Here is a 17,989-nt window from a genome sequence, read left to right as displayed (position 1 = left end):
GGGCAGGGCGGGCGGGCGGGCAGCGCGGAGCGCGGCCGGGCCCCGGCGACAAAGCCCGTGGCGGGAGGGGGCAGCGGCGGAGGTGCCCCGTGAAACCCCGCTCCGCGCCCGCCCGCGGCTCCGGGTCCCTCCCAGCGCCCGGCGAGAGCTGGACCGGGGCCGCTCCGGCGCCGCTTCCCCGGGCCGCCCGGCGGGCGCGTTTTCCTGCCCGTCCAACCCCACCCTTCCCCGGGCTGGTGCTCCCTCCGGTAGTTTTTCTTTAAAAAAAGGGAAAACCAACAAAAAAAAGGCAAGAAGGGGGGTGGAAGACCTGGGGGGGGGGGGGGGGGGGGCAGCGGTGAGCCGGCCCCGGCTGCGGCGGGCAGGGCAGGGCAGGGCACGGCAGCGCGGGCGGAGGGAAGGAGGGAGGGAGCGGCCCCGTCCCTTTGTACCTGCCGTTTGAAGGCGCCAGGCGGCCCCGCATTGGCTGCGGTGGCCGCGGCCCCGGTAACCCGAGCCGGCGGCGGGGCGCGGCGCACCGGGGCCCGGCCAGCGCCCAGCCCGGCAGCCGGGGGGCGGCGGGGGAGGGCGGCGCTCGGCTCGGCTCGGCTCGGCTCGGCTCGGCGCCCCCCCGCTCCGCCGCCAGCACCCGGCTCTCCGCCGCCGCTCGGCGCGGCTGGGGCAGGGCCGCGCCTCCCCGCCCGGCAGGAGGTGGGACCAGCCCCGGCGCTGCCGCCCGCCTCCTCCCTCCCTCCCTCCCTCCCTCCCTCCCTCTCTCCCTCCCGAGGGCTGAGCCATTCCGGGAAGGCGCCGGCTCCCCCACCGCTCTTCGGCAGCGCCGCACCGGCATCGGCCGCCGCCGCGCCGGGCTCGGCCCCACGTCGCCGCGGGGCTGCGGGCGAGCTGCGGCGGAGCGGGGCAGCGGCCGCGGCGGCGGGTGCGCGGTGCCCGGTCTCCCGCGGCGGGGAGCGGCGGGGAGCGGCGGGCGGCGGGGGGGGCGGGAGGACAAGTGCCCGGAGCGCCCGGAGCGGGGGGGCCGGCCGCCGCGTAGTTGCCTTCCCCGGGGTAAGTTGGGCGATCCCTGCGGAGGCTTGGCTTGGAGGGGGGCAGCGCTTGGCTCCCGGCTCCCTGCCACCCCCAGCCCCCTTGGGGGGGACGCCTTTTTTTTCCTTCCTCCCCCCCCGGGTTGTTTTTTTTTATTATTATGGGGTCTGTGGGGCAGCAGATCTTCCAGTCCGGCGTCGCTCTTCTTCCTTGTCCAAGGCTCTGCGGAGAACTATAATATTTCTTCCCCGAGATGCTGCAGTGAATTTTAGTCCCAGGAAATCAGGCGAACAAAATAATCCGAGGAACCCGAACCATTTGTTACCGTGTGAGAGCAAACGCTGCCTAGGCACAGATGATGGCAAAAAATTCCCTGGAAGGGTCTAAAGAAGACCTGAGCAAAATTTCGGAAGAGGAGATGCTGAGGTGGAGCAAGGAAGAGCTGGTGAAAAGACTGAGGAAAGTGGAGAATGAGAAGATGAACTTAATGGTGGAACACGGCAACTTAATGAAGGACGTGAACCGGCGGCTGCAGCTCCACCTGCACGAGATCCGCGGGCTGAAGGAGGTGAACCAGAAGTTGCAGGACGACAACCAGGAGCTGAGGGAGCTCTGCTGCTTCTTGGACGACGACCGGCAGAAAGGCAAGAAGCTGTCGAGGGAATGGCAGCGCTTCGGGAGGCACACGGCCAGCGTGATGTGGAAGGAGGTGGGCATGTACCAGCAGAAGCTGAAGGACCTGGAGGCGAGGCAGGAGACCCTCCTGCGGGAGAACGTGGAGCTGAAGGAGATGGTGCTCATGCTGGACGAGGAGCGGAGCGGGGCCGGCTCGCGGAGCTCCATCGACAGCCAGGCCAGCCTGACCAACCTCAACGGCGGCTCGGCCACCAGGGACGTGGGGGACGGGAGCAGCACCTCCAGCACGGGCAGCGCGGGCAGCCCCGACCACCACCACCACCACCTCCACCACCACAAGGCCGGCGACAGCAAGGCCGGGGCCATGCGGAGGTCTATGGACGACCTCTCCGCGCCCCTGCACCACCGGAGCATCCCCAACGGACTGAACGGTGAGCCGCTCCCCGCTCCCCGCCCCGCCGGCAGCGGGTGCCGCCGGCCACCTCCCCGCGGCAGGTCCGGTCCCCTTGGCAGCGGGGTGGGGGATGGCCGGGGAGGGGGGTCCTTGCCGTCCCCTGCCCGTCCCTGGTGACCTCTGTGGAAGAGCAGCCCCGGGGCCGGGGAGGGGCACTGCGTGGAGGGGGTGGTGGTGCTGCTCCTTGGCTGCATTGCCGGCGTCTGGGGCTGAGGGTTGGACCCTTTCGTATCTGGAGGGTTGGTGTTTTGTCTTGTTTGTTTGTTTGGGGTTTTTTTGGCAAAAACCAGCCTGAGTTTTCGGGGTTAAATACACGCCGGTTTTCCCATCTCTTCCTCCTCTCCCTCTCTCTCTCTCTCCCCCTTTAAATATTTTGGTTTACGTTTGGCTTGTTTGTTTGCTAGTTTGCTAAGGTTGATAAAGAGCCTGGACGAGATTTTGGAAGCATCTGATGACAGTGCAGGTCTGCCCCACAGAGCATTCATTACCTGTTAGCTCCCTGGGCTCTCAGGGCAGGCTGGCTCTGGCATGCTCAGCAGTTTTGGAGAGGTGCAACTCGGCTTCCCCGCGCTCCCCCGCTCCGCTTCAGAAACAGGAGGTTTGTTTGTAGAGAAGAGATTGCTCTCGCAGGGACGCTGTACTCACAGTTTTGTTCAGCCTAGTCATTAAAGTTAGAAAAAAGCTCCACCGTGAAATCGTGCCAAGCCTTCTCTGACAGTTTGTATTCAAGCAAAGTTTCTCCTGTTGTCTAACAGTGATCAGGCACTGAAATAATAATATTGGAATGTCTTTAAAATGGAGATTTTTTCCTCTTTTGAAACCAACAAGACCAAGTACTTGACTTCTAGAAGGAGTAGTTTGGCCAAGAGGGTTCAATAGGAATCAAACCAGACACCAATCTAATTAATTGTTGTATATAAGACTCCTCTTAATGTTCTTAATCCTCCTTTCCAACCAGAGAGGACTGTTTTCTGGTTGGGGTACCCTTTCCCCTCCTCCAAGCACAGAGATGGGGCTGGAGCCCCAGAGGTTGGCTCCGACTGGTCTCAGCAGTGGATGTGTTTACCAGATAACCGTGCCTTCAGCTCCCAGAGCTTTTGGTGGTCCTGGTGGGACCAGGGAGTGCTGGTCCTTTTTTTTGTGATTTATGGCAAGTCCTCATGCCCCAAGAGGTCTGAGGGCATGCAGCACCGATCAGCCCAGTTCTCAAGTTCATGAATTTGCCATGCATAGTCTTGTTGTTGCAGCTGTGTGTCTCCACTCACAGCTGGAGATGTTCCGGCCACCTCACCCAGTAGACAGGGATTGCCGGTTTCAAGGGTGATCCAGTCACCAGATGTTGCAGGGTACAGCAAGCATCTTTAAATGTTTGTTGTTTTTTTTTCCTCTCTCTCCTAGTGCTGTGTAAATCAGAAGTATCTGGTTTATGAATCTGCAGATAGCTTCTGCTCCTGATGTGACTTGACTTTATTTTCATAAAGCATTGATTGCTCTGCACAGAGGCCCGGAGAGCACTTGGCAGATATGGAATGTGCCGTTACTGTTTTGGGACAGAAGGGCTTTGCAGTTCTGGTTTGTGAGCCTTAGACCACATCCCTTTTAGGTATCGACAGCTGACTAGGACAAAGCCAGTTGAATTCATTCCTGTTAACCCAGGGCTCTTGTGCACATGGGACACTTCCACGGCCTCAGAGCTGTCCCTTAGACCTGGTGTGAGGCACGGTGGGATTGTTCGCATGGGATTCAAGTCATCCCCGTCTGCGTAAAGAGGAAAGTCTCTGCTTGCAGAGCTCAGTCCTCATTGCCGTCCTCAAACGCGGTGTGCGGGACGGTGCCCAGCAGCATCATTTGGAGGGGACTGAGAGCTGTCTCGTGTCCTACCCTATGTAGGGTAAGTGTAGGGAGGGGTGGTAGAGCAGCTGCACAGGTATATGTTTCCATGCCTCTGCACCCTTTCTCCTGCTCCTGTATAGAAAGGAGGAGTATGGGCTCAAGCATTTCAGACGGGACCTTAGGTTTTAGTGACTTCTGATTTTGGGGTGACTGTGGAAGATGATCTCTGTGGGAAGCACTGAAGCTAGCTCTTTGCTGTGAACCTGCGCCGCTTCATTTCTGAGGGTGGGACAGATATGATCAGCTCTTTTAAAGCTAATAATCCTTGTAAAGATGCAAACAATCCTGATCTCTCCACTTAGGTAGTGAAGCTGTAAAATGACTTGAATACTTGTCATTCTCTGATAGCATCGGCATTCAGCAAGGCCATTTCCCTGACTGTGCCTTTGGAAATGCCTCTCAATACATATGCAAATGCAAAGCTTATCAGGCCCCTTTTTTGACTGACAGCAAGAAGTCTGGGAGGGGGGCTTGCCTGGGACCAAGCGGCAATTCTGTTAAGCCTGTGACAATGTGGAAGGGCAGGGCTGATGAACGTGAAAAACAAACCCAGGAGTCAAGTGGGCAGTGGAGCTGTCAGGGAGCAGCCCTGGCAGCGAGCATCCTTCCATGTCTCCTGGTGCCGTCTCCGCCTTCCGTGCCTGCAGCTCAGATCTCAGCCTTTTTATGCTCTTTTCCTGATGTTTTTTTTTTTCCCCCTGGGATAAAACGGAAGGCAGGAGGAGGAGAAAGTGCGGCCTTTCATTTTCAGGTTGCAAACGTGAGTCTCATATCTTTAAAACAGTGGGTAACTAACCAGCGAATAAAGCAGAAACTGCCCGGCCAGCTCAACTAATACGGCAATGAACAGCCCTCGTATACTTTCTTACAGAGGGCGGAGGGGGATCTCAAATGGATGCAGGGCAGAGTTTAACATCTAGAGTAAGAACACAGCAGAAGCCTTGGACAACTGGTGGGGGCAAGGCATGGTGAGCTGTTTGCTAGAGCACTTTTGCAGATGGAAAAGCTGGAAAGTCCTGAAATGTGCTGCCTCTGCTAGAGGTGCCAGTGGGGCTTCGTTCGGTGCTCTGCTTTTCTAGGTATTAAGCAGGACTGCTTCAGTTGTTCAGTGCTTTTCTAAAGGAGTCAAGAGTATGGTGGCTGTTAAATGCTCCTAGGGAGGTAGCTTTTTAATGAAATCTTAGCGAGCAAAGGTGGATTAAATATTTCTCATTTTCTCTTCAGCAGTCCTTTGGAAGTGAGTTGGTAAACCAGGGCTTGATCTATTGGCCCCAGTGACCCACCTCAATGTGAGGTGATGAACTCTAGGTTTGTAACATGACTTCAGTATAAATGGTACGAGTTCAAAACACAAAAAACCAAACCAACCTGCGATCCACCTTCCCTTCACTTTTCTGAAGTCTGTTTACTTTTATAAACTGGCTTTTTGGAAGCTGATATGTGGAACCTGATGATTAATTATCCGCTCATGGAAGATAAGGTAATAAATATAACTGATAGTGTGAAAATGGCTGATGATTAGGTCACACGTGTAGTCTTACACAGCTCTGGATATCCTGCTGAGAGCCAAGAGGAAGTCTGCTCGGTCTGAAAGTACATGGTGTTTCCATTCTCCATGTGTGAGCTGGGACCTGGACTGCGGGACAGGGGCATCTCCAAGCTACGTGATGGGAACTGGCCAGTTGCATCTGTGTTGAGTGATATGCCACGGTTCCCATAAATCTACCCACAGATCCAGGACAGAAATTGAGGCACAGTTGCTGTGTGGTGCTTGTGAGTGCTTTGGCTTTCCTTTGTATGTATGGCAGGAGTCTCTGTGTGCGTATGTAGTCTTTCTGCCCGTCCAGCTATAGGCAGCCCCGTTGGAGCGATGGCCATTGCTGCTGCCTGGTTCCTGCCAGAATAAAGTTTCCAAAAAAAAAAGAATAAAAAAAAATAACCCAGCCACATTGGGTGATATTAACATGACGTGAGGGAAGGAAAAAGCTTTCTGGTACCATAGGATGTGTCCCTGGACTGTGAGGTACGTGGGAACATCGGGAGGAGTGACTCGAAGCTCCCTGAGGCCAGGGCAACGGCTTCCACTGGTTTTAGCCTTATCTATGTAGATCAGACTGGGACAACTGTTTATCCATCTGCAAGCCTGGAGGCATACAGACTTACTAGCTGGTGATGTGCCTGGGACAAAATCCTGTGCATGCAGGCAAAGCTTTCAGGCTTTAATTTTTTTTCCCCTCCATCAACTGAATGTTGTTTTTAGAACTTCTCCTTCACTTTCCACTGAAACTGTTTGCTCTGGGTTCCCAAAATGGGCATTTGCGTTATTCCAGTTGAGTAAAATGTTAATGCAAGTGATCAGAGAGGCCCTGAAGAAAGCCGTGGATATGGCAGATAGCCTGTAGTAGCAGAGACGTTAATCTATGGCCTCTTGCTGTTGTCTGCTCCAATGGAAGAAGAATGGTCTCTCTGGGTGAGGGGGTGGGAAGATCTCTGTTTCTATTGATTCCCACTTGTAAATGTCCACATATTTACCTAGAGGGTACGATATATTACAGTTAAAATGGTGGCAAAGAGAAATGGCTGTTCCCTGTGGGTTGGTATTGATCGGATGTGCAGCTACCCTGTACTTATTTCTCCTCTTCTTCACACACCCTTTAGGCCAAAGTCCTTTGTTTTTATTAGCGTATTTATAATCGATATACATATTATTTACTATGACGTATTAATGAGGCCTTTGAGATGAGAAGATGCAGGGGCAGAAGCAAAGGGTGAGGTTCATCCCATTTAATTCGAGATATCTCCAATATAGACTTTAACATCTGCGTACCCTTGGGCTTCCTTTATCGGCCATTTGGAGAAAGGCACTTTGGTGTCATGATTTATGTCAACTATGTCTGCTTTAGAGGGAGAAGAGTTGTACGTAATTGTGCTCTTTCTCTCTGCTGATGGGAAGGCAGCCTGGTGGCTGGGTGGCTAGTTCGTATGCAACCATCTAAAGCCAGGTGAGATCAGTCGAATTCAAGGTGGTGTGGAGACCATTGTCCACTCTTCCAGTGCAGCTGTGCTAGCCCTGGTGAAAGAGAGGAAATCACCTTTCTCAGTAGCAGTCAGATGTCACCCCTTGCAGTCCCCACACCGCCTGGGCATAGCAGCCTGGCTCAGAGAAAGCCCAATTCTCTGATGGAGATCTCTCAGAGCTCAGTGGCCCCTGCCATGCTTAAGCAGAGGTTTGGCTACTTGACCAATTAATATCTTTCTTATATCAAGATCACTTTTCATCCTCTGAACATTGCTTTAACTTTTCTTTTTTTTTTGATACTGCCATATCTAACCTGTGGGTATTTTTGGTGCGGTAGGCTGCTACGTACAGGTTCCTTGTGATTAAGCCAGGAAACCTGCCCTGGGCTGGTGCACTATGTGTAAGGCCGCTGTAGAAGCACCTGTTTCCACCTCTTCTGTAAGTTCAATTAGTTCTGCTAATAGGCTTATCAATGCTGAGGTCTCAGACGCTAAGGGTACAGCTTGAGTTTCTTGTAGGCAGTAGTCACTGGCCACTTGGGCAAGGGGCTTCAGTGGAGTGCTCCACTTGAGGCATCTTTGTCATTGCCTGCTCCTGCCTTCTTGCTGGGGCACTGCCTGTGTGCCAGCCCGCTAGGCTCCCAACCTTCAGGGTGGCTGGTGTCCCCGGAAACAAGGCTCAAGACACTTAAACTAGGTACTAAAATTGGGCCATATCTGGAAATATATTCTCCATAGTAGTGCATTCAAATTTGGTTTCCTCGTTCAATTTTCTGTAGAGATACCTTGTTCTCAGCTGTCCTGTTGAAGGAAAAAAACTTGTATTGATTAAAAGGCAATTTTCTATGGGCCTTTGATGGAATTATCCACTTACAGTTGTCAAAAGCAATCAAAATAAGGGGAATAAACTGTGTTGGTTACATGTAAATGATTTGGTCCTCTGGAGGCATTTCATCAAATAAAGCTGAGGATCGAATTAAATGGTGATCTAATTAAGTGGCAGGCATGGGAACCCAAAATGCAGCCTTGACAGGTGTTACACTCGGTGTGTGTGCGGAGATGAGGGGCATGAACACTAACGCTAACAGAAGCGTTGCATCTGAAAGCTCGAGGGTTAATGCTTTTGTGGGGACAGGGCTGAGCACATCCATGCAACCTGGGTGATACCAGAGGCCCACCCTGGGAGGCAGTGGGCTTTTTATGTGCCCCAGCATGGCTGTGGCCTTGCTCGCATCCCACACAGACATATCCGTGGCAGGGTCTGCTGATGTTGTCGCCTCAGGCTGGCCCTGCGGCATCCTTCTGTATTGGGGCTGCCCTTTGGACATGCTCTGGGAGCACGAGGATGGACAATGGCTGATCTCACTGGTAGGCGAGATGGAGGTGAGATGCTTAAACTGGCAAAAATGTCTGGTATACATCAGAAGGTGTGAAGTGAGACAAATGAAAAAATTTATAAGCCCATTTAACATACACTTAAAACACTTGGCCCCAGGAAAGTTGAAGTCCTTTCCACACTCACAATCAGGCCTTAATGCACCCCGCTGCAAAACACACGATGTTGCTCTCATGGAAGAGGGAAGGTTTGGGGGCTGTGCATCCAGTTGTCCTGCGAATTAGCAGCGACTGGCTGGGTTTGCTTCTGCATTCTGTATTTTTAACCTGACTTTTTGTCTACCAGCCAGAATTCATCCTGCCCTGTCGCCAAATGTCATCGTCCCCTTGTGGTTAACTTGCTGCAATTCATGAAACACTTGGCTGCCATAAATAGTTATGTGCAGAGGTTCCTCTGCACGTGGGGCGGGCAGAAATTCGCAGGCAGCGCTGCTAGGCACTCGCACACTAACATGTCCACCAAGAGAAAGTTGACCCACTTCTGCAAATAGATAACTCCTGGCAGAAAAAGTAACACTGTCTCAGAGAATCTGTCTTTCCCTTGTCTACTGAATTGTGAAGCAAAAACCAAGCGAGCTCCATCTTCTGAATTAACAGCGAGGTGAGCGCAGTACTTCCCATTGAAACGAGAGTGTAAATCAGCCCTTGATCTGAGGAGGGCTTAAAATGGCCACAATTCATTTGTGGTTTTTTTTTAAATATAATGAGTGCTTTTGTTAGTGAATGAGGTGTGTAGAGTTCAGGACTCAGCTGCTCTTAGGCATTAGGAAACATTTATCACCATGGCAATTGAAGGCTGCTATACAGGTTATTTTGAACACTTTTCTAGTGACTCATGTCTGGGCCGAGACCGTTTATGCCAGGTTACTTTGGTCCCTGTGCATACAGGTGTATGTATACTCTTTCCTCCCTTAAATTGCTTCTTGCCTTGCTATTTGCCCCTCTCAGGAAGCTCTTTACTTGTACTGACTTCTTACCTCTCTGAGCAATGATGGTGCCAAATGTTCACCTTGCTCAGGGACTCTCCTGCAAAGGGTCTTTGTGAAAGATTGTCCTCGTGAAGTAGATTACAGGTTATTTATCGGTTAGATTTGAGACTGGGGCACTCTAAAGCACTGTGTTAAGTGCTGTCAATATTGCGGCTGTTTCGCCTGGCTTAGCAAGTGGCTATAGACCCTCCACTTCCAGGGATCTTGCAGTGAGATTGAAGCCATCCTAAATCTGATGTGAATTAGCTCATTGTCTGCATGGGTTTCTCCTACAGGCTTGTAGGATGGGATGGGATGGGATGGGGTTGTAGGATGGGATGTCTCCTGTTTGCCTGGGGTGGCTGTGGTGGGAGAGGGCTGTGCTGTCTGTAGCGAGGGGAGCACTGGCGGCGAGTGCCAGGCTTATGGCATCAGGGCTTTGGCCAGCTGTAAAGTGCAGTCGCAGGGGTGACATGCTAGCTGTCTTGTGCGGTTGTGTCAACCCCGGCTTGCTGGCAGAATTAGTTCAATCAAAGCTGGAGAGCTCTGAAAAGCCCTTCAGACGTTGCTCCGTCCCCCAGCTCCGTGCAGCGATGCTCAAGACTGCATGCTGCTGCCTTTCCCCCATTTCGTCCCCAAACTTCTCTGCTGCTGGGGTTTCATTCGCGTGGAGGGGGGTCAGCGGCATTTGAATGTTTGTGGGAGATGGAGGGTGTAGTGTGTAGAGCAAATGGATGGAGCAGGGCTCAGGCTGGGACGTGAGAGGAGATGCTTTGCTGCTGGTTCAAACCGTCTCCAGGGCAGTAGGATGCTCCAGGGCTGTCTGTGCCTGGGGGGTTGGCAGCTGTGTCCGACCTGCCCCTGCCTTCCTGGGACCGCGAAACGAGGCCACACGGTGCTGAGAGCCCCGCTTCGGTGGGACGGCAGAGCTGCGCAGCACAGCAGGCACTGCTCTGTCCTCTCGCTGCAGAAGACCCGTGGAGAGGAAAGGAGCGGGCAAAAGGACCACTTAAAGTAGAGCACTAACCAAACCATTATTTCAGAAAAGAAGAAAAAGTAAGCGTTACAGCATTTCCAGTCCCCAAAGCTTAATATTTCTATGGAAACCAATGCAGCAGGAGGCTTGCTGTCAGTCTCTGATCTAGTGGGGTTGACTAGATTTAAAAAATGTTTTTCCTTCCCCACATCTTCCATCCTGGATCATCTGAAGACAGGTTGCTGAGTATCACAAATGCAAGGTTAAAACCTGCATTCCTGGTTTCCGACTCTCCATTAGGGGCTAAGTAGTCTTTGGAGGGTTGGCATCCATCTTTCATCTGCAGTTTTTTGCTTGCTAAGGTACATTTCATTCACTCTGTGACACTTATTGATAATGTCTTGGCCTATAAATGCCGCTTCTGTGACACTGTGCTCCTTGAAGGATGGCTGAGACTTTGTATCAGGCCGTGAACCGTGTATTGGCGTGGTACATCTCAGTGTCCGGTGAAGTTACTGCGGGAGCACTGTTTGACTTGAATGGAGTTACGACTTGGACTCTTTACACTTGCTTTATTCTTTTATTCAAAGGAGATCTGTAATGTCTTTAATCTCCAACAATGGACATAACCTGGCCTACTTAGGCAATAGTCTGCTTGCTTTTTGTGTAGCCAGAGGACTACCCCTGGTTATATATGTGCACCTATTTAACATTGTCATGTTGATGTTTTCACTGGTTTCCCCCCATTTTTGTTTTTAGTAGGCTCTACTAGAAATGGCTCCAGGACAACCTACATAGAAGTCCACTGTTTTATGCCGGAGTAGCATGGTCAGATGCTAACAGAGTATCAGTAATAAAAAATAACTCATTTTGGTTGATGCTGAATCTTTTTCAGCTCCTAACAAAAGTGTTAAGAAAAATCTTATTTTTATGTACAATCTTAAAGCACTTTTGTGATGCACAGTATTCTTTTGTCTTCCTGATTTCCTTTTCTCATCTCCTTTACTGGGGTTTGCAGTCTCATATTTATATATTTCCCAGCAGCTGAATATAACTTTGATCTATGCTTTGGATCTGCAGAGCTTTTAATCCCTTTCCCCTGAGTTAAAAGCTTGTTTGCTGTTGAATGTGATACGTAGTTATAGGTTATATGATCTTCACCAGTGGCTCATGCATTGCCCAAAGATAGCATATTGTGAAAAACTCTGATAAAATGTCCCCTTGTTCATTTTCCCGATTGCAACTCAAACCCAGCATGGGAGTAAGTCAATTCTTCGCTCCTGTGCAGACCGCTGAAACACCTGTCCTTTGCTGTTACATATACCTATGTACTCGCTTGCTTTATTTCAATTATTCATTCATTTCTTTGTGATGTTTATTTTTGAGGCTACAAACCAGTTGAGTATTTCAGCCCGTGCAGCAGCCTTTCTGTCTTCCAATTCTGATAACATTTGCGATGTTTTCCCTTTTCATCCTCTTAACTGCTTGTTACACCTCTTCAAAGATGGGGATCGGTTTTTAAAGCCTGTGTGTTTATTCCACTTTGATGTCCTGAAACACGGTAATATACGCCTTGTTCGTGGAGATCTTCTCTTCTGGAGCGGCTGCAGGTTCCACCTCAGGAAACATAATGGTTTCTGCAGCTCTCAGTCCTCCAGGCCATGTGGATGTAGCTGCGTGTGTGTGACCGTATCCAACTGTCTTCTGGAAGTTGTTCTTTTTGAGTTTTTGGTGTAGCTGTTTGCTTTCTGGATTCTGAGCAGTTTATTTGGAAGCCTCCCATGCTTGTCTCCTGGCCTCTTGTAACGAAATGCAGTCCTATTTACGAGGTCAGAACGACTGTTTTAGGTGTCAGCTTTAAAATAACAAAAGGATGAATGGTTTTGCAGTTTACAGCACTGAATTGGGACTCAGATTTGGTGCACTTTCTCATTGTAACACGGCTTTCTGATGTAGTCTTAGGTAAATTACGTGATCTGTGGTTCACCTTTTATACAACCAGGATAATACATTTCCTTTGTCTTCTCCAAGTTTCTTGTGGTTCATTGGGTCATTTATAACATGCTCATACAGTGCTCAACAGAATTAGACCCTTACCTCAAATGGGGCCTCTAACCATTGCTATGATACCAGTGATAACAAACAACACAGGTTTGGAGTTATAATGAGCAAGCAAGGAAGGAGCAGCCTTTATAGTAACTCCAGACATTTCTAATTCCAGTTTTGGAGTTGCTTCAAATCCTGTTTCAACTTTACTGGGATAGAAGCACTTTATGTGTTGGGGTACATACTTCTTTCTGTATTGTATGTACTTCTTGGGACCGCAGGATGATGAAGTATGGACAGTCTCCAGCCAACTGTCAAAAATAGAAACTTGTCAAATAATAATTCTTCTCCCAAATGAGAAGACAAGGAGTAAAATAAGATAAAGAGCAGTGTTTGCCTCTCCACAGACAGAGACAAGTGCAGAAAGATGCTGCTGCTGTCACAGCAACAGGTTGCCTCGGTATCTTTCAGGGAGTGGGGACAGCTTTTGTTGTTATTTCAGCTCATCCCATCTGCACTGCCCAGTTGAGTATCATATTATATATGTGTATTTAAAATGCTGTTTATCTGGCAGCCTAGTGCAGTTTCAGCTGAGGTGAAGGACCACAACTGTGAAGTGGATGGGTCCTTGTCGTCATGTTGCTCCCCGTGTCACTGCGAAGCAGTGGTGTCTTTGCCGTAATTGCTGAAGACACCTTTCCTCTTTGCAATTAAGTTCTTACCTGATCCCTTGATTGCTCTATTTCTGACGCTGATAATTTGGTAACTCCTAACAAGCCCTGACTGAAAAGTCATCAAAGTCACTCTTGGGTGCGCACCCAATGTTTCTTAACCACCTTGGGCTTTTATTCCCATTTGCGTAGTGGAATTTGTAGGGAGGATCTATTTGTCAGCGTATCATTGAATCATTAGGAGGGTGACAAGACCGCAGTAACTCTTTCTAGGCAATTATGTATGAGAGGTTGTCAGTATGAGTAGTATGGAAAGTTAAAAGCCTTAATTTTCATTTGGAATTGAAACCCTAATGACTTTGCACTCCCACAGCTCATAAAGACCTTGTTTCAGCCTCAAGTTGACCAAGAAAAGGGGGGGTGGTGGTGTGTCTTTTATTGCAGACTTTTTCGTGCAGGATTTTAATGAAAAAGCAGATTTATGAGTCACTGTTCTTTGTATAAAAGATAATTACTGGAGTACGAACCTCAGAAAAGTGACATTTTATGACTTCGCCGCTAGCCACGCAGTGCGAGATTTTGCTTTCTCTCTTTTCAATTAGTTAAGTTAAACAACATCTTGGTTCGAAAGGAGTAATTATATTCTTGTTTGTTGTTTGCCTTATACACTAAATGTTTTCTATATGTAAAGCTAAACAGCAGAGAGGGGGAGAGAAAGTATCACCCCAAATGAATGCTATTTAATTATTAAAAATGATGGGTGTAGATCCTGTGGGGTTAAGTGGATTGTTGTATTCCGTCACATGCATCACTTGCACTGTAGTAAGGAAGAGAAACTGGATCACGCAAATCCTTTTGTTAACCCTAGGAGCATAATTAAGTTCCTCTGGAATTTTGTTCTTTAAAAACACATTCCTCTAAACAGCAATGTTGTTTAGTCCGTGCTTAAATGTGAAGCTATGTATCTGCTTCTGTGTGTTTTGTTGGTTTTTTTTCTTCTATAAGTAAAGGGAGCATTTTGTAACGCGGTAGCATCTGCTGCCTACCGCAAGTGAGAGCTGAGGGCGGGTGTGCACGTAGAGGTGGCACATGCAGGTCACCGTCCTGCTTTGGCTCTGCAGCAGCAGGTCAAGAGTTTGCACGACAGCGTCTCTGTTTTTGGGGATCCACCTGGGATACCTGAAGGGCATCTTCTGTTCAAAGGACAGGTGCTCAGCATTTTCAGAGTATTAAGTATTCTGAACGTGATTCAGACTTTGCTCTTGGAAGTATCTGAGGTGACTAGCTAATTTTCTTGGCCATGGGGCTGTGTACTTGAGAAAGCGTCGCGGCAGAGCTGTGAATGCCTTCTGTCCATGACAGCGTAGGTCCAACAAGCTTTCTGATCCCACAGCTGCGGAGACAAGCCTGCTCGGAGCCCTGCAAGATGAGGAACGGATCACGTAAACAGCCGCTGATGCAGTTGTTGGAGAGGCCTCTATTTTTCCTTTCAGCCCGTTACAGCATCTTGGCCAGGTTGGACAGGGATGGTTTCCGATGGAAAATCTGCTGTCCTGTCCTTTCATTCTGCCTTATTTGGATAAAAATTAGAGGGCTGTCCTTTTTAAATTTTTTTATTTGGCAGTTCAAAGTGAAGCAAATGCAGTATTTTTGGGAAAGGGTTGGAACTGGCCCTGTAAAAGGAATGTTATCTAAAGGGTGAAACTCCCTGACTGTGTTACGTTTAAGGATGGCGATATTTGAATTTGACCTTTTCTTTTTAAATGAGAGATTTCATGTCTGGATTTAAACCAAAACCATAGCCAACACAAAGGGACAGGGTTGTTCTGTCAAAAACAACATCTGTAGAGCTGGAGGGAAGGGCTGGGCAGCATGGAGTGCGTGGCCTGGCACGGGGGGCCATGGAGGTGCCGACATCCTGGACCAGGCAGGAGGGTAGGGAGCAAGAGGGCAGCTGGGGAGAACTTCTGTCAAGCTCACATGAAGCTCTCATGCAGCCCTTGTGCTGAAGATGTCCTCACGGTGGGTGAGGAGTGGGCAGCAAGAGTTGCCTGCCTAGCTCAAGATGGGGTTGGAGACCACTGCAAAGGGGTGCGGCAGCAGCCTGGAGGAGGAGATGGAGTAAATGAGTCCAAAGATGTGGTTTGGGAGCTAGCTGTTATTTTTAACAGCCGATTTCATTGAACTGGAGTGAACTCCTTCCAGCACGGCATTGATGATGGTGCCTGGAGCTATAAAGATTGTATTTTGATCAGCAAGTCAAAAGCAAGTCTACCACTAGCTATGAATACATTTTCAGAATTGCAAGTGGAGGAGATCCCAGAATAATAATGGGCAGAAAAAGTTGCCTGAAGGGACCGGTTTCCTTGATAAATGCTGGAGGAGGTGTAGACCTGAACTTTGCACTCCTTCCCATCTCAGCTTTTTAAAAATGTGCAAACAGATCTAGTATCTGTGTTTTGAACCTGTTGAAATCCTGACTAGACATAATGCAAGATGGCAGGAAAACCAATAATGATGGAGTTTCGAAAGCACAAATGGTTCAGTTGAAGATCTGTGGGATAAATGAGGAAAAAAAGTGCCTGTGTGTCCTGTGCTGTATATCGTTGACCCAGTTGGTTATTCAATGATGAAGTCTGATCTGTATGTTTCAAATGACAGATCTGGGTTCTGAAGTGCTTATGATTAGATTAAGACTGTGTAGTAAACCTTAATGGTGCATGAAAAGCTACTGCTGGATTTGCAGTAATACGTACTTTTCTGCCTTAGAACAGCATGAATAATACTTCATGGTTGTATAACTCCTTCCAGACAAGGAGTCTAGAAGTGCTTTGTAAACGCTAATGAGTTTGGCCTCATAGCATATTTATAAGCCTGAGAAGTAGCATTATTCCCCTTTTTTATGGTTTGGATGTTGACTAGCCTAAGTATGCAAAGAGCAGGCAACAGAGCTTTCATCTTCCGACCCTCGGTCCTGGGCCTTATCTGCAGGACTCGGTAGGCTTTCTAAGTGTGTCTGAGGCATGCTCAGAAATTTACTGTGGATTCAATCCAGCAAAAGGGCTGTTTTTTGCAAACCTCTGGGTATCCATTGTAAAGCAAAAAGCATTGTAATTATTTGACGGTAATTTCTTGCTCGCCTTTTTGTTCTACGGCAACAGAGACTGAAGCTAATCCTCTACTGGAATGAAATCAGTTTGGGCATTATGAGTATCGTTTCCTTGCCCAGAACAAAGAGGCTAAGCTAATGTGAATGAAAACTCCTGTTATCTTTACATGGGAGTTGCAGGTGGGTAAGGAATGTGAGGTCAGCCAGGACTGGGAGCAGATAATTGCCTGTGTCAAAGGGCAGTGAGAGTGATGCCTGCGAAAGCGCCCTGCAAAGTAGGTGGGATCAGGCACTGCGACGGGCACACAGAGATTTTTCTCTAACAGCTTCTTCAGATGTTCATCCCAGAACGTCTTCACTATTTGTACAGATTTATGTAGCGGGATGCTCTGCAACGTGAGCGTCGTGTGGATTGTAGATAAATTTTATAAATATTTTGCGTGTGAATTCAGCGTTTGGTGACAGTTGCCAGAAAGATGGTTCTAGATGGAGAAGTCTCTCTTTAGCTGCAGAATGGGCATATGCAAGCAGGCATTTCACATACTGCTTTCACATTCCTAACCTGAAAAGCTGCTTCCAGATCTCAGTGCTTTTTCCAGGACCGGAGACCAGTGAGGATCTCAGCTGTAAAGCTCTAGCTGTGGAGGTGGTGATCTTCATGATATGGATATACATTTACTAGCAGAGTTGGTTAGGATGAGCAGCATTTGCGGTCTCAGATATTCCCTCTTTGCCCAAGGTGGTCAAGCCAGGAGACTAAGGGGCTCCTGGGGCTGTTTTCGAGCCCCAGGTTGGGAGGGATGGTGACTGTAGTGGTGGTGGTGCTGAGGATGGGAAACAGGAGAACATACCTGTATTTTCTATAGAAAAGACTTGGGGAATTTCCTAGGAAGATTTACATGTGGTTGATTATTATTTTGCTGGCACAATGGAAACTGCAATAATAAGCTAGTTGGCACTTGAAAAAAGGTACAGATTTTCTTTTTTTCAGAGGCAACTGCTTTGTTTACTCTCTGTCTTTACACATGTAGATCAAACTCGTCTCAGATTTTGAGATGTTACTGCACTGAAGAAGGCCATTTTTTTGAGGCTTTTTACATCTAGTTAGCTGAGTTACACCAAGGGTGAATTTGGCTTGCAGTCCTGTGCTATGCAGGTTATGACCATGTGAACATGAGGAGGGTTGCTTGATTTCTGTCAAATTGATACTGAGCATATGAATGGCAGCTGGGGTCATAAGCAGAAAGAAGGAAAGACTTGAAGTGTACGATAATGTACATTACCCAAATGATTTGGGGAAGACAATCTCTGGGATATCAGTATTCCCTTCTACCGTGACAGCCACAGACCCAGAGGTATGAGAGCTGTACTACACTGTGTGTTCTGTCGCTGAAATTGTGTTCAGTGTATTGCTGCACTTCAGATGTGTGTCTCACTGAATTAAATGGCTTTAAAGCTGTTGGCTGCTCCATACAACTGGCCTGTGTTTTTAGTCTCATTCTGGTCTATTAAATGCTATATTGGCATGTGACCTTTTTACTTCTCTGGCTACTTCTGGAATGCAACCTAGCCGTAGCTCTTCAGCACAGAACAAAAGCTTTTTTGAAATGCTGTTTGCTCATGGCTACAAATAACAAACTTCAGGTGATTAGCAAGAAGTTTCGGCAAGTCATGCAGATACACAGAGTATTTCAGTATGTGACGTGGCATTCTCACAGAGCTGGGAGCTGGAGCATCCTATAGAGAGGCTCTTAGTTGACTGTGCAGTGCTTAATCTTTCTAATACAGCCCATAATGTGT

The 17,989-nt window shown here is 48.7% G+C and overlaps 1 protein-coding gene across 1 annotated transcript in view; it reads left to right on the top strand.

The window, feature by feature from the left end:
• Positions 1-786: 786 nt before the first annotated feature.
• Positions 787-17,989, top strand: part of CCDC85C (coiled-coil domain containing 85C) — a 115,100-nt gene continuing 97,897 nt past the window's right edge. The window contains exon 1 of the mRNA XM_075503565.1: positions 787-2,090. Within this exon, the coding sequence (XP_075359680.1) occupies positions 1,379-2,090 (712 nt within the window). The 5' untranslated portion in view covers positions 787-1,378. The remainder of the gene's footprint in view (positions 2,091-17,989) is intronic.

This window comes from Mycteria americana, chromosome 5 (assembly GCF_035582795.1).
Source record: "Mycteria americana isolate JAX WOST 10 ecotype Jacksonville Zoo and Gardens chromosome 5, USCA_MyAme_1.0, whole genome shotgun sequence".
NCBI lineage: Eukaryota > Metazoa > Chordata > Aves > Ciconiiformes > Ciconiidae > Mycteria > Mycteria americana.
Note: the sequence above shows the minus strand (reverse complement) of the source record. Positions and strands in the feature narration are given on the sequence as shown.